The sequence below is a fragment of the Myxocyprinus asiaticus genome, chromosome 2 (genome assembly GCF_019703515.2).
Source record: "Myxocyprinus asiaticus isolate MX2 ecotype Aquarium Trade chromosome 2, UBuf_Myxa_2, whole genome shotgun sequence".
Classification (NCBI taxonomy): domain Eukaryota; kingdom Metazoa; phylum Chordata; class Actinopteri; order Cypriniformes; family Catostomidae; genus Myxocyprinus; species Myxocyprinus asiaticus.
This window is the reverse complement of record NC_059345.1, coordinates 24,328,923-24,345,720: the sequence shown is the minus strand read 5'-3', so window position 1 is coordinate 24,345,720 and position 16,798 is coordinate 24,328,923. Positions and strand designations below refer to the sequence as shown.

The window sequence follows — 16,798 nt, the reverse complement described above, 5'->3', positions numbered from 1 at the left end:
CAATTGGCGGGAGTTTTTTTGGCTAATCTTTAAAATGAGTCAAATATCTTAAGTACTTAAATGTACTCAAGTACTACAAGTTTTGCCGCAAAAAATTCAAACACTGAGATTACAAATATTTTTTTATTCACAAACTTACAAGAACCGTTAATCAACAAAAAACTATTTAAGTAACAATGTTTGACACATTTGTTAAGTTACAGAAACAAATGAATGTCAATCTGATGATAATTAGTGTAAAGTTTGTCTTAAAGAACATCTTTTTGCAGGAAAAAGAACGAATACATGAGTATAACAGCTCTAAGAAGCACAGCATAGAAGCAATATTGGTCCATAAAAGTCAACTATGTCTTTTGCAGCATGGACTTCAGTACATTTGTGCTGACGAAAACAAGGTGAATCTAAATCAAAGTAGATCCTAAATTCTTATCCTACATAACCGCCACTCTAGCCTCCATATCTCTCACTGCTTTGGTGAGCAGTCTGGGATCTAGCTGGAAGTAGATATACAGTTCCCTTTCTCTCCTTAAAGTGGCACTGCGTTCAAGCTTGGCTCGTTTGGCCTTCAAGTCATCAACTATGTCCTGAAGAAGCTTGTACAGAGTCTTCTGCTTGACCTCCAAATCATCAAGAACTATTGTGAGCTCCTAAACAGAGAGATTGAGATAGTGAGGACAAGAGGAGTTGACAGGACAGACGGGCAGACAGACAATGGGGAAAGTGTGGGAAAGGACAGTAAAATCCCAGTCATCATACTTATGAACTGTTCATGCATGTAGCTCTGTGCATGCAGGTACAAAGAGGTGAAATAAGCCCAAAGTATAATTCGGACGGATGGAAATGCTAGGCATCTGTGTACAGGATGCACAACGCAAATTTCGTAATCAGCAGAGTGCTCGAGCACTCACGGTCAAAAGAGTATACTTTGAAAGGCTGAGCGCTTGCTTGTGTGTGAGGCAATCCAGAACGATGAAAAACGATGACTTTCGGTGGTGAAGAATTTCCCCTCGTGGATTCACATGGACTTTAGTGAATTTTAACAGGCAAATTTGCTGCGTTGACCAATAGAAAGTTGTTTGGTTTGGCAGAGACCTCTGTGGCCAGTGCTTCATACACAGCTACACAAAATATTCACAATGGACAAGGATATAATTTTAGCGGTGAGATTCTTTTTAATTTTACTCTCTCAGAGATTAAAGTGCAGCATTAAAAAGAGGCTGCTTGGTCATTCGTTTTTTGCTGGATTCACACGTGCTCAACATCCACCCATGCCTTCTTCGTCCATGGAATTTGCCTGTGTAAAGGTAAATGTGACCCCAACTTAAGCGTTCATGTCAAAACCAAAGTATACTTTGGTCTTTACACCTTGTGAATATAACTGATTTACATTGAACAGACAAGAGATTGCAATAAAACAAAACAGAGATCTGTTTTTCATTAAATGATAGTCAAGACAAAAAGAAAACAATTTTGTGCCTTTTCACCTAGAGTGGAAACATGAAGCCTTAAAACAGCAGATCCAAAACAAAATTATTGCAGACAACCCACCACCCAGAAAATTATGATCAACCACTGAAAGGTGCTTTTTACAAGTCATAAACTTTGATGATAAATGAATCTGCTCACGTTTCTTGGTTTCACAAGGGATGATGAAGAATATGGCAGCAAGAATAAAGAGTAGAAAGACAAGAAAGACATACCTGTGCATGAGGGAAGAGCTCCAGTGCAGATGTGGCTGTAGCACATACCTGCGGCCTCAGAAGAGGCTGCACAATATCGGAGTATGCCACTTGGTCAAGTACATCTCGGTCATTTTCTAATCGAGCTCCAGTGTAGGCCTGCTCTCGTCTGGCCCCATCCAGTGCCTCTTGTACAGTGATTAGCTCCCCCTGTAGGTTAAAGGCAGCTACTTCCAGCCTACCATATGTTTGGAATGGATCCTCTGGTTCTACAGAAGCCATACCAAATTCAAGAATTTGCAGCAGCCTGAGGGATGAACACGAGATGAACACATGATAAAAACTGCAAGGCTTATTTCAGAAATCTTTGATAAATAGCCTATTTTGCTAAATTAAAGGTGCTTTTTAAAGGAATGGTATGCAGAAAATGTTCCTTCTACCTGAAAGATATCTCTGAAATAAATGTCCCGAGATAACTAACTGGTCTTTGTGTCAGTACTAGACTGTGTAAACAGCAAACAAAAAAATGTGTCTGTTGTCACATTCTTTGATCAGCCATTGAGAAGACTTTGATGTGATGTCTGCCTGTCAACCATTTTGCACATTCCCATAGTGTAGTAGTTGAAGCGGTTCATTCAGTTTTAACGGCATATTCAGATTCATAACAGTCGTCAGTTGAGGGCAATATTTTGCTACTTTTGTGTTTGACAACAGTGAGAAGACACACTGCTGCTCTTTTGCAGTGTCGGTCTCAACGGTATCTTGGAGGGCGGTGTTTTGGAAAGAGGGGCCGTGTCTAATTCAACGGCTCAGTCTCGTGGAAGTTTCAGAATGGCTAAAATCACTTACAGCACCTTTAAGTTTCTCATTTTATTGTATGGCATGTGTTACCTGCTAAAGGCTGTGTCCTTGGAGCTGATGACCTTTTGTTTGGCATTAGGTCCAAGGTAAGGGACTTGAGTCAAATGAGACTGAGTCAGTGTATTTTCTATCTGAGCAGCAGCTTCTGCTGCCCCCTTCAGCCTCTGCACTATGTCACTAAGCTGCTCCATCACTCTCTTTCCCATAAGAAGCTCTGAAACCTGGGCCAGGCACACAACTTCAAAGGAAGCCTTCTGACGGAGAAGCTGGTCACGAACTTCGGTCTGTCTGGACGTGTAATCATTTTGCCTGGCTACCTGAAGTGCAAGGTCACCACGCACCACAGGAATATTAAGGAGGCGGGCAATGTCTCGTAATGCAGAGCGGACTGGTCCTAACATTAGAGACTGAATTTCAGACTGAATGGAGAGGAACTCGGAGCGCAGGTCAGGCTCAAGCCTGCTTGCCAGTGAGTAGCACAGAGGCTATGGGAGGAAGAGAACAAAATGAGGGAAGAGAATAAGAATAATACTGGTAACACTTTACAATAAGGTTCCATTTGTTAACGTTAGTTAACAACATTAGTTAACATTATGAGAAATACTTGAGCATTTATTAATCTTAGTTAATGTTAATTACAACATATACTAATACATTTTTTTAAATCCAAAGTTAACAAATTAGTTAACATTAGTTAATGCATTATGAATTAACATGAACTAACAATGAACAATTGTATTTTTATTAACTAACATTAACAAAGATTAATAAATGATATAACAAATATATTGTTAATTGTTTGTTCATGATACCTAATGCATTTACTAATGTTAACAAATGGAACCTTATTGTAAAGTGTTCCAAAATAATAAACAAGTTATATTTAGAATATACTACACTAGATAATATAGGTCTCAATCTAAATTTGCAAAAGGTACAATAGTAGAATAAGGTAAAACAATTCTGTAAAGCTCAGTAAGTTTCAATTCATGTAGAATGCCCTACATAAGGAGCACAGGGACTGAAACTTTTGCTGTTTTATCTAACAAAGCTGTTTAACATGCCAAAATAGACATGAGAAGCAACTCTAAAATTAACAATGTAGTGCTGACTGCCAACTTTAGTTTAAATGTATTTTAATCCATATTTGTAAACTGGTTAGCAAGTAACAAAGCATTTTAGCTTTGGCTTATTAGCAATCTAGGGGTGTACTCACACTAGGCAATCTGTACCGTGCCCGAGCACGTTTGACCCCTAAAGTCCAGTTCATTTGACTAGTGTGATTGCTCCGTACCGTGCCCGGGCACGATATGCTGAACCGTGCCTTGGCCCGCTTGAAGAGGTGGGCTTGGGCACGGTTCAATTGGCTCAGGCACGGTACGCATCTAGTGTGATCGCTAACCGTGATAGAGCATGGAACTCGAAACATGACGCCAATGATGCGACTGGGCAAATGGATCACTTTGGTCTACGGCATAGGTGCAGTTTTTACTGGAAATTTGGGCAGATGAGAGTATACAGGAACTGGATATAACACACAAGAACTCTTGAGATATTTGGTAAAATTCATGACTATCTTCATGCTCATGGATACCAAAGAACCACTGAGCAATGAAGTGACAAGCTGAAAAAAAAATGCGATTTCAGTATCTGAAGATACGGAATGCACTCCGTAAACTTGGCAGCTCGTCGGACGAAAAGGATAAATTCCAGTGGTACGATGCTGTTGACAATTAGGCATGTGAGAGGGTCATGCGTCACTGTGCCCCAAATTATTCAAAATAAGCTACAAAGTAACGTTACAATGATGGACTCCATTGTGCTCTGCGAGAGCGCTTTTCTTCCCGTTTTCTTCAAAACAAAAAGTTGCATCGTAATAACGCAAGCGTGCTCAGGCCTGGAATGTTGAGTGCAATGTGAGTGCAGGCCAGCGAGGGAGTGGGTACAATCGTGCTTGGACAAGGTACAAGGCAACCGGGCCTAGTGTGAGTACACCCTAGGATTGTGCTGACTTAACTGGTTGAAAATATGATAAGCACCTTATAATAATGTTAAAAATAAATGTTAACCCGGTTTCAGGGAGTGTTATCATCAGTCAGCTCGTCAGTTAATTTCCTTTTTGTCTGCCGAGTCAAATTCCTTTATTTGCGATACTCAAGGTACATGCACAGCTGCTAAATCTGTTCATTTGTTTTAAAGGTGAAAACAATACAAAATAGCTTATTCATAAATCAAAAATGAAATGGTCAGATATTGTCATAAACATTAAACATAAATTAAACTAGCCAAATTATTGTTAAAGATGAAGTATATAACTTTGTCAAAATAAGATTAAGTATCCCAGTTTTTTTTTTTCATTGACAACTACTGTATAAATAAGCTATTCGAGGGTTTACCTCCCTCAAAAGTATAAACACTGACCCTCCCAGACACTATAAAAATCTTGATGTTTATATTTTGAGCGGCCCACTCAGCTCCACCCATCCCTTTCTAGCTCAACGTATAGTGAGTTTGGGGCGTGGCTACTTGTAGTAGGCTGTTCAGAATCACCCGGGAGAATATGAATGAATGTCCATGGCAGATGTGTTACAGAGTAAAAGAAATTTAGCTTTGCCAAAATTCAAAGATTCCTCTACCACGCTTTCCGTCCGGTGTGTATATGTTATAGTGGTCTTCTTTATTTCAAAGTTAAATGTTTATCACCTTTTATTTAGTATGGCTGTTCATAGGGAATCAGAGTGCAAAAGGGCGTGATGAGTCTAAGGAGTGTTGGCAAAAGATATTTGAAAACATACTTTATTTTTGTACTTCCATTTGATGCCACTAGTAGCGCAGAAATTACATACTTCACCTTTAAATGTTAATAACACACCAGCACTTTAAATCCAAGGTGGAACTGAGTTAAGAAATAATAATCATAATAATAAAAAATAAACAGAGTTACACTGTAAATGTTTTGGTTGACACTGTATATGTATTCATACACAGTAAACTGTTACTGTTTTAAGTATTCACCTCTGTGCTGCTGTTTAGTTGCTGGGTAAGCCACTCTTTTACTGCCTTGTCTCCATTCTCCTCTGCCCTCTCTTTCACCAGCTGGTACTGTGCCACTATGTACGCCAACTGCAGTTGTGCCATTTCCTTCTTCCTGTGCTCTACTATTCCCTCATCTCCTTCTTCACTCTCACTGCAGCAGCTCAGATTGGTGAGTTGGCACCATTTGGATGTGGACATCTCCATCACATATGAAATGCCCTGAAAGAACTGACGCTGGGTGTAGGCAGTTAACACTTTGGTGAATTGCTCCTGCTGCTGGAGGAAGGGCTCTAGAGACAACTGAGAGAGGAGCACTGGGGTGCCCGACTGAGCAACTGAAAGTGGAGCAGCTCCATCTTTACTCCTCAGGGAATGAATGTTGCTGTGGAAAAAGCCTGCTAGTTTGGTGGCCTCCTTGGACAGGTTCTCTACTGCAGAATTAGTGCATGCGTTTTCGGCTGCCAAGGCAGAGTTGACATCCTTTACCATAATGCTTCCTCCTTGCAGTAGTGCTTGGGATGTGGAGGATTTTGCCCCCCAGCTTGTGGCCAGCATCTGCAGCTTGTTGAGTCTGCATTGTTTCAGTAGCTTCTCCTTGTGGAGAACCTGAAGTTCTGTTTCAAGATCCTCAATTGATACATCTTCCTCTCCACCCATCACAGAAGATCCCTGTGGCCCTACGGCTCCATCCAGGGGTAAACAGGTCTTAAGAAATTTACCCAGTGTCAACTCATCCAAGATGGGCTTCCCGGACTCTCTGACGGCCTTGTATGCCTGTACTTCCTCTGGTGCTAGAACATTGTTGTGGTTTAGTCTGTTGCAGACGACCCGTAAAAGGTGCAGGTTGTCAGGTGCTGTGTCAAATAACCAGTCAAACTCTGAACCTTTCAAAAAGGATGCCCGTGGGTAACCCAATCGCGACAATGCCTCAACAAACTGAGCCCCATTCAGCATGGCTGCTTTTGTGAACTTGGCCCACACTTCCAAGATTTCTCCTTATCCTAAAGAGGATGGTCAGACATGCCAGCAAGCCCAATTAAATCTATGCATACACATTTAAGAGGGGTCAAACAAGGTGAGTGTCGCAAGAGACAGTGTTAAACAGGAAAACACACACATACAAAGCCTGACTGTTTCAGTTGGAAGTGCTCTGACTGATAAATGTAACATTTTGCCTGACATGTGTGTAACAACAAACACGCTAGAAATACAGTAGCACAACACACCAACTGACAAAAAAATCCCTATTAGTGACTTCATTTACATGAACACCAGAAAGCGGGTTATTGCGAGCAAGCAGGTTGTTGTAAGAAAGCAGCATTTCGGTTTACATGCACTGTATAAGCACCATATTCTTTACTCCTGAATACATGCGGCTTGGTCGGTAAGCAGCTTTCTCCAGAGCAATGTAATTTTGCAACGAGTTGTTGCTGTGTTTGTTTCCTTACCTTTCTATCCCAACCTGCAGTGGAATTGCGATTCAATAGTGGGGTTTCCTTTTACATAAAACTGTGGGATTCCCTCAATGTACCAGCGCATATATGCAAACATGAGGGACCGTGGATATTTTACAGTTTATAAATGGGTATAGTTTATTGTTCCACACACATGCGCACTTCTCAAAAACCTGTTAGAATGCTGCATGTGTGTTTACATGGCCACATAAGCAGCATTCTCCGGGAGAAACCTAGGTGTGTTAAACTGCTTTCTCTTAATCCCTTAAACGGTGTAAGGAAATCAGCGTTCTCGTTTATATGGTATTTCTGAACGCCGCTTTCTGCGAAAACCCTGGAATAACCCGCTTTCTTAAGTGTATGTAAACGTGATGAGTGATGTGTCGTTCGTGAACCTTTGAAGGGAACGAATCGTTCTCGTTCACCTCCATACATGGACTCATATTTTTCATTCACTGACGCCTCTGCCTTCTGAAGCCAATGGACTCTGCTGCTTTTCATGCCTGTAAATACTGACTATAGCACAAGCAAATAGCATTCCACTGCATGCTGTGAAGGAGCATATCATTTGCTCAACCTGCAAACGAATACGCTCCTTCACTGAACTAGTCGGTCTTTTGAGTCTGAACGAGATGAGAGGTGGTTCGTGAACGAACTGAATATCCTAATAAGATCTGCTGAACGACTGAGTAAGTTCAGTTCGTTCAGTATGTGAGTCAATTGTGTTAAACAAGGAGAGATGGATGAAATGCACTTCAGGCAAGTTTATAGGTATACACAAAACATAATCCCCAATTTTAATGTGTAAAAATGACTGAAGACGTACAGTAAAAATGACATGAATTACGGTGGAAATGCTTTGATGCACATATTTAGGCTTTTCTTAAACGTTTTCTTTGTCTTGGTAAAAATTAAGCCCAGCATTTGACAAGATATAGGGATAATAAGACCTGCCATCTGTGGTGAAAAGGGTTATAGCGTTTAAACTCTATTTTTAAAGTGTCTTCGTACTTTTGTAAGTAAGTAATTTTTATTTCTATAGCACCATTCTAGAACAGATGTCACAAAGTGCTTAACATCCACAATATAAAAACAAGGAAGCATAAAAATAAATAATAATAATAAAAAAATAAAAAAACAAAAAAACAAAGACAAAACAAACAAATTAGACAAAAGCAATTTTAAACAAGTGGGTTTTTAGTTGCTTTTTAAAAATGACCACAGAGTCCACAGATCTTAAATCCAAAGGGAAAGCATTCCACAATTTGGGAGCAACAACCTCAAAGGCACAGACATGCAAATTCCATTTGTCTTCCTTTGTTGCCCTTTTAAAGACTGACTTTAGTATGAGCCAATAGCAATCGAGAGCAGGCTGTGAAGGAGTATATCATTGGTTGGACCCACTGAACGAACTATAGCTGGTCATTTCATTAGTGAAGTGAACGAACTGAATGTACTGGTAAACACGTTCGCGACTGGCATGAATGAATCAGTCATCATGAACGATAATCTGCTGACTTAGAGGAGAAGCTGCATGTCGTTCGTTCATATCATCAATCTCGTTAAACAAGAAAAGGGGCCGGATGAATTATGAATAAAAGTGAGTGATGACCACACATTACAAATGACGTACTGACGTTATTGAAACTCAAAATTATTTTTTTTTGCATAGCTTGATAAAAAGTCGTGCTCAGCATTTCACAGTATGACAGATATGCTTTGTTGTCATTTGTGGGGAAAAGCTTATGATGCTTTAACACTCTGCAGTGAAGCCTTTTAGTAGAATTTGAATAAAGGATCATTAGACTTGACTGCTTTTGGTTCTATGCAATTACTGTACTTAAAAGACAGTCATTTGGTGCCACATGCAGGTGCAAAGGCGTAACTTGAAGATCTGGTCAGTGAACGAATCTGAACGAATCTTTTTGGTGAACGGATTCAAAAGAATCGAGTCACTAAAATGAATCAAAATCACCAACACTACTACTTATAAATGTAAAGATATTTATACAAAATCTTTTCATTTTCAAGAAAATTATCAACTGCATAAGACCCATCGACAATCCGTGCCACTTCTGTAACAGTATTTTCAGACATGGCTCTGGTTTAAAGGAATATTCCACGTTCAATACAAGTTAAGCTCAGTTGACAGCATTTATGGCATAATGTTGATTACAACAAATATTATTTTGACTTGTCCCATGTTTTCTTTAAAAATAAATAAATAAAAAAAAATAAAAGCAATAATCAAGATTACAGTGAGACACTTACAATAAAAGTGAAAGGGGACCATTTTTGAAAGGTTTAACAATCCTATTGTCTTAATCCAGACGTGACACCGCAACATGCAATAAAAGGTACATTTTCCATGTTAATCAAAGTTTTCTTCCTAACCAGTCATGACAGCGACAGGGAATTTTATTTTTTGAATAGTTTCCATTTATGCAATTTCGCACCGGGCAGCCTAGTAAACAAATGGGTCTAGATATCTCTAATAATATTCTCATAAAAGTATATTAAGCTTACATCTCACTAGCCGGTTCACACACCTACCGAATGTTGTGCTTGAGGTCTTTCTTCAGTCGGAGTTCTGTCACACACACACAAACACCAATTCAGAATGGTGGAGACATACCGGTTGGCTCTCTCTGACTTTCTCTCTGCTTCCCTGTCACATGGAGATCAGAGAAATAACAACAGGAGTACCACGTGAACATAAACAATTGAAACAGACTACATTTGGATGCGATTCATAAATTAATTTGCCCTGTGTATGTGTGTGATTGTGTACTTATACCCTCGGATCTTGCCGTAGAAAGCATATGTCCATACACAGCTTTAGTGAAAAAATTATTTGCATTCTATAAACAGACTGTTCCGTCTGACTTTGTTGTAATTTATCATCCTTTTAGTGGAAGAATATTGCAGTGTGAAAAGACCAATTGCCTTGTCTCTGGAATCTTATTGTGTCGGGTCTAGTTAGGACATGGTTAGGTAAAGGTGTTCAAACCAAATATTGATTTAGCTTTTTTTATGTTTACTGGACTTTGTATGACATTAATTGATAAATGAAAACTATTTATGGCATTATTTTTGAAGACATTCCTCACTATGCAACATTTTTCACCAGTGCCTAAACCTTTTGCACAGTACTGTATGTGTGTATGTGTGTGTATGTGTATATATATATATATATATATATATATATATATATATATATATATACACACACACACACACACACACACACACACACACACTACTCGGACACTTCAATGTGTGTATCACTCCGCTTGTGTTTGTGCCATTCTAAACTAAAGTGTAAGAGCAGTGCAGATGTGATAAGAGCCATCTGTCTCTTTACATTTAATTTTGTGGCATTACATATTTTAGCCAGCAGGTGGAGGCAAAAGACAATTTTTGTGTGTAATATCAGCCAGTTGGTGACCTGAAGTCAGTCAGTGTTTACATACAACAGTACTCTGTGATCCCTCGTATTACTACTACACTACTAAAGCTAGGAAATAGCTTTAAGTGGCTTTAAACTAACAACTTCAGCATTAAGGCTCATCACAGCTGAGAGACACAACAGACTGATGAATTACACAAACTCAAGGCGCTTACCTCTTACCGGAGTTTCCACATTGGAGAGGACGTACTGTTCAAAATGGCGGAGGAGACTGCAGTTTCTATAGTGAATGACTCTTGCGCACCGGCTACCGTGAAATGAGGAATACCCCCACTTGGAAGGCTATATTTTCCACTGAAAAAAATAGGATGAATTTCACCAAAATGACATTATCTTCAGAAAGCTGACTAAGACACTACAGCATCATCTACAGGTGATCACACATGCTCCATCTCTCTCTCTCTCTCACACACACACATCCTTGTTTCTCCAATAACATGTTCGAAACAGCCCAAGCCGTGATACTAGTAGACCTAAAATGATGTTTTTGAGATGCTTGGATGCATCATTGTTTTGAACCAGCAATGGCAGATTCTGATCCGTGGTGTAAGAAAGTAGTTCCATGCACAAATGTGTTTTTTATGACCATACTCAGTTTTTCCTAATTTTTTAAAATGTACTTGTTCATTGAACTGTTGTATATAAGCAATATCACATTCGTAATCATGCTATATGCCCTAAATCAGCACTGCTGTGATTGCCTGCGGCCGAATCACAGCAGTGCTGATGATGGGCCATATCGCACTCTTGCTCGTGTGATATTGCTTATATATACACTGGCGGCCAAAAGTTTGGAATAATGTACAGATTTTGCTGTTTTGGAAGGAAATTGGTACTTTAATTCACCAAAGTGGCATTCAACTGATCACAAAGTATAGTCAGGACATTACTGATGTAAAAAACAGCACCATCACTATTTGAAAAAAGTCATTTTTGATCAAATCTAGACAGGCCCCATTTCCAGCAGCCATCACTCCAACACCTTATCCTTGAGTAATCATGCTAAATTGCTAATTTGGTACTAGAACATCACTTGCCATTATATCAAACACAGTTGAAAGCTATTTGGTTCTTTTAATGAAGCTTATGCCGAGTTTACACGATTTTAGGGCCGATTTTCACTCGCCGACAGTTTTGTTGAGATCGCCGACAAAAGCCCGAAATCATAGGCAAATCAGAGCTTCCGTGAGTGATGAACGCAATGTATGAATTATCAAAGACACGATCTGAGAGAAGTGCCAATGCGTCGCCGATGTCAGCGAGATATCTAGCATGTTAAATATCTGGACCTGTCTGCGATTCCAAATCGCGCAATGTAAAATGTGTTTTGACTGAATACAACTGCAGCGTTGACCTACAGCCAATGAGAGAGCAAGAAACGGGGCATGGGAAGTTTCAGTGGGAAGAGTCCTGATGTACCTGCAACAGAACATCAACTATGATGTCTTTTCTTCTTTTTTGACTTTTTGCTGTAAATCAGTGCACAAACAAAGTGTATAACAAGCTTCTTGTGGTCCACCATTTTCAAAATCCCGCCTGGGCAAGCACGAGAACGCCTACTCACGTGTGATCTTGTGTAATTCTCGTATCACATCTCACGTGTACTCTGTTGTTAAACGTAATTTGGAGTCCAGGCAGAGTCGTCGGGGATTCGTCAACAGTGAAATGTTTTGTAATGTGTTCACCCCTGTCGTCGATTCCTCGTGTAATTTGAAAACCCTACGACTTCCATGACAAGACAGACAGTTGTGTAATATAACGGTACCACAATCCGACGTCTTTGAAAGTTGTGTAGTGTGTAGGAGGCATTAACATTGTCTTTGTGTCTGTTTTTGAGTTGCCACAGTATGTAATATACTGGCATGTCTTAAGGTCAATATTAGGGAAAAATGGCAAAAAAGAAACAGCTTTCTCTAGAAACTCATCAGTCAATCATTGTTTTGAAGGATGAAGGCTATACAATGCTTGAAATTGCCAAAAAACTGAAGATTTCATACAAAGGTGTACACTGCATTCTTCAAAGACAAAGAACAACTGGCTCTAACAAGGACAGAAAGAGATGTGGAAGGCCAGATATACAACTAAACAAGAAGATAAGTACATTAGAGTCTCTAGTTTGAGAAACAGACGCCTCACATGTCCTCAGCTGACAGCTTCATTTAATTCTACTCACTTAACACCAGTTTCATGTACAACAGTAAAGAGAAGACTCAGGGGTGCAGGCCTTATGGGAAGAATTAAAAGAAAAAACCATTTGAAACAGAAAAACAAAAAGAAAAGGTTAGAGTGGGCAAAGAAACACAAACATTGGACAACAGATAATTGGAATAGTGTTATGGATCTTAACCCCATTGAGATTTTGTGGGATCAGCTAGACTGTAAGGTGTGTGAGAAGTGCCCGACAAGACAGCCACATCTATGGCAAGTGCTACAGGAAGTGTGGAGTGAAATGTCACCTGAGTATCTGGACAAACTGACAGCTAGAATGCCAAAGATCTACAAAGCTGTCATTGCTGCATGTGGAGGATTTTTTTATGAGAACTCTTTGAAGTAGTTTAAGAAGTTCTGAACTTTTTTTTATAAATTGTAATAGTCATTTTTCACGTTATGAATGTCCTGACTATACATTGTGATCAGTTGAATTACACTTTGGTGAATAAAAGTACCAATATATTTCAATAAGAGAAAAATCTGTACATTATTCCAAACTTTTGGCCGCCAGTGTGTGTGTGTGTGTGTGTGTGTGTGTGTGTGTATATAATTTATTATTTAAAAGTATTATATTTTCATTTGATTAAAACTGTACAGTATGTATTTGATTAAACATAATTTGATCATAACATTTAATGAAAACATTTAACATGGAATCCAGAAAAATTAAAACAGAAAAGGCATACTTTGTATAAGACTTTATGCAGTTCTTTTAGACAAGTAATTTTTCTGTAATTTCATCAAAAATCGTTTTTTTTTAGTTGTTGCCTAAGTATCGAGTTAGTATCGATACCGAGGTACCAGGGCTGGTCTCGTACCGAAGCCAAAATGTTGGTATCGGAGCAACTCTAGTATGAGAAGAACCAGTTGTGACCTTTCCATTCTGACTTTCTGGATGTTATGGTTGTTTGGTATGTTATTATTCCAAACAAAGTCTAAATTAAAATAATAATTTTTGGTTTTAGACCCAGTGTGTCCAGAATTTTCAGTTTCAGCCAAGAATTTTCATTTCAGTCACTAAAAAATGTTTTCACATTTTCTCAAATTTAGCCCCATCCTTTTCTCGAGCTTCCACACCTGTTCCACTACTGTACCTTTCCCACAACCTGCATAATGCATACTTTCCTCTCAAATGGGGTTTGTGCACACATGCACATCCACACACACAAACACAGAGAGAGAACGAGACTGAGAGTTTTTTTGTTGTTGTTGTTGCTGAACAGGCAAAACAAATGTTAACTTATATGTTTTGTTAACTAACAAGATATTACATGATAGGGTACATTGGGGCTAAATGTCCCCCAGTGTTAAAAGACCTACTAAATATAATTTTCTCCTAAAACATTAGATGGCAGAAAGAACTATTATAGCACCGTCCTAAACACTTCCCGTAACACTGCAACAAAATGTTTTTACATAAGTGGGAAGGAATGGATTTGTTGCAATGGATGTGCAAAGTTGGACCATTTTGAAATGATGAAATAGGCATGTCCTAAAATTGTAACTCTAAAATGTACACTGTTGATTTTCTAAAAGCAGAATAAACCAGAAATTGTTGATATATAGTGAAGATTTTATAAAATGCCAAAAGTGGATGAAATAAACCAATGTTTGCCAAGGTTTTAAAACTTACAAAAAATGTTCGTATGTGTTCTTCTGAAAAAAGAAAGTCCTGCTCATCTGGGATGGCATGAGGGTGAGTAAATGATGAGTGAAATTTCATTTTGGGTGAACTTTCCCTTTAATTGTGCTTGATGGGAATATTGAGGAATGTGTGTTCTTTGTTGTAGCCAGTAACTGGGCAAGTGGGGAAGATGATCATGTGGTTGCACATTTTTATTTTTAGAAGAATCTTTAAACATTGTGTTTTCCATTATTATTCAGTAGGTATACATATTTTTCCACCCCATCATAAAACAATAAAACAGAATTTGTTAAGGTTGGTCCTTTAGTGCCATTGTACATTAATAAAGAGTTTGTGCATTTTTGAATGGTTTTCAGTTGGAGGGTTAAAGGCAGAAATGTGAAGCTTATAATTATTTAAAATCACTTATATTAAGTCTTCCGTTAATAATACTCGTGCATTATTTTAGCCGCAAAGTTGTTTAAATCGTTGTTTACGGTCGTTTTAGGGCTTATGGTGTTGCATCATCATTGCAACGATAAGCGGTTATAGTAAAATAGTGAGCGATTTTGTGCACTAAAATCAGGTTAACACGCATTTTGTTTAAGTTTTGTGGCTATACTTCTGAAATAGTGATTATTTTAACGTTTACGGATACACTGTAATCCAGATTTTTTTTATTTTATTTTTTTAAAGGAGGGCCAAATCCACATTATTTGATGTAATCAACATTATGACACATATGCTGTCGATTGAGCTTAACTTGTACTGAACCCATAATATTCCTTTAATGCAAAAAATCAATTAAGAACAACGTCCATTTTGACAACCAAGAGCCATTAAAATAACCGTCTACTTGATAAACGTTTGACCAAGATAAATTAGCTTACTTTCAGGTTAGCAGAGCAATGAGAACAGCGCCTTATAAAGTTGCGGGATAATTCTAAAATGAATGTATTTCGATATAAATTGTCAGGGTTAAAATAAATAAAATATTCCTACCTGCGTTTTAATCTCAGGTCAGTTTGTTGACAGCGGTCAGGTCAGTCAGTTTTTCGCGTGCAACTTCCGAAATGCCCGCGCTTGCTTTCGTCACGTGGCATGGGGCGGTTACTCATTCAACGTGTTATTTAAAATATGTTATGGCCGCAGAAGTTGGATACATATTTTAATATAGCATAAAGTTGTTTGAAATTTTAGAGAAGTGGTTTTACTGAACAAAAACAACCAGATGCGTCTTCTTCGGAGATGATTGACAAATCTATTTGGCCAATCAGATTAAAGCAAAATGTCACCTGACTGAAATTCAGCCAACCATGTAGTAGCTAGTAGTCCTCCCTCGAACAAACGTTACATTATGTTTGTTTTACTTCGACTGTGGCTTGCCTTACCGAGATTTGCCGGTTGCAGTCAGGTGAGGTGTTGAAAAGAGAGCAGCCAAGCCGGGCACTTTGGCCCTGTCCCATTACTCCCACTTGCGGTGTTGGTCTTGCCTACTTACCCACTTGTCTTACGTATTTCCGGTGTTTGGCCTCTAGTGTGCAAGTAGTCGTGAAGACTGCGAGTGTGTGTATGACTTTTGATTGCACGTTGGGACACTCGTAGACTTAAAGATGTTGGTGCTGGTTGCGACAGCTGTTTTTGTCTTTTCACTCGGCGGAAGACTGATTGTTTTTGGTAGCAATGACTGTTATAGCCTACTTAAAATAATAAATAACTGAAAATGTTACCCATCCTTTCATTTATTGACAAACATACTGGTTGTTGGGAGTGTATTGTGCTGTAAAAACAATTTTTTTTATACAATGTTTTTACTGTGTGAAAATAATTGTAAAAGTTAATTATTTTTACTCATTTTGATTTTCAGTACTTTGCACATTAAAAAAAAATTAATTGTAAAATTGTGTTGTCCATAACTGCTGTAAAATATGAAATAAATACAATTTCTTTCTACTTTGTTTCTCAATACACTGCATAAAACTTAATTAAAAAGAATAAAAACTTTATTCTATAAACCTGTGTGATCCATTAATAGCTACTAATACAGGGGCCTGGGTAGCTCAGCGAGTATTAACGCTGACTAACACACCTGGATTCACGAGTTTGAATCCAGGGCGTGCTGAGTGACTCCAGCCAAGTCTCCTAAGCAACCAAATTAGCCCGGTTGCTAGGGAGGGTTGAGTCACATGGGGTAACCTCCTCGTGGTCGCTGCTCTCGGTGGGGCGCTTGGTGAGTTGTGTGTGGATGCCGTGGAGAGTAGCGTGAAGTCTCCACACACGCTATGTCTCCATGGTAATGGATTCAACAAGCCACGTGATAAGATGCGCAGGTTGACGGTCTCAGATGCGGAGGCAACATAGATTCGTCCTCCGCCATCTGGATTGAGGCGACTCACTACACCACCACGAGGACTTAGAGTGCATTGGCAATTGAGCATTCCAAATTGGAGAGAAAAAAAATAGC

At 38.9% G+C, this 16,798-nt stretch overlaps 1 protein-coding gene across 6 annotated transcripts; it reads right to left on the bottom strand.

Moving 5' to 3' along the window:
• Positions 1–126: 126 nt before the first annotated feature.
• On the bottom strand, positions 127–16,202 carry haus3 (HAUS augmin-like complex, subunit 3). 6 transcript variants are annotated; one of them, XM_051647201.1, is made up of 7 exons: positions 15,726–16,202; positions 10,655–10,793; positions 9,584–9,698; positions 5,556–6,577; positions 2,571–3,025; positions 1,749–1,986; positions 127–647 (listed from the first exon to the last, which is right to left on the bottom strand). In XM_051647201.1, the coding sequence occupies exons 4-7, from the start codon at positions 6,528–6,530 to the stop codon at positions 432–434; spliced, it is 1,884 nt and encodes a 627-aa protein (XP_051503161.1). In that variant the 5' UTR covers positions 6,531–6,577; positions 9,584–9,698; positions 10,655–10,793; positions 15,726–16,202; the 3' UTR covers positions 127–431. The 6 variants fall into 6 exon arrangements, with proteins under 6 accessions (XP_051503161.1, XP_051503146.1, XP_051503140.1 ...); XM_051647186.1 differs by having other exon boundaries at positions 129–647; positions 1,701–1,986; positions 9,580–9,698; positions 15,726–16,192; XM_051647180.1 differs by having other exon boundaries at positions 129–647; positions 1,701–1,986; positions 5,556–6,618; positions 15,726–16,192.
• Positions 16,203–16,798: the final 596 nt, after the last annotated feature.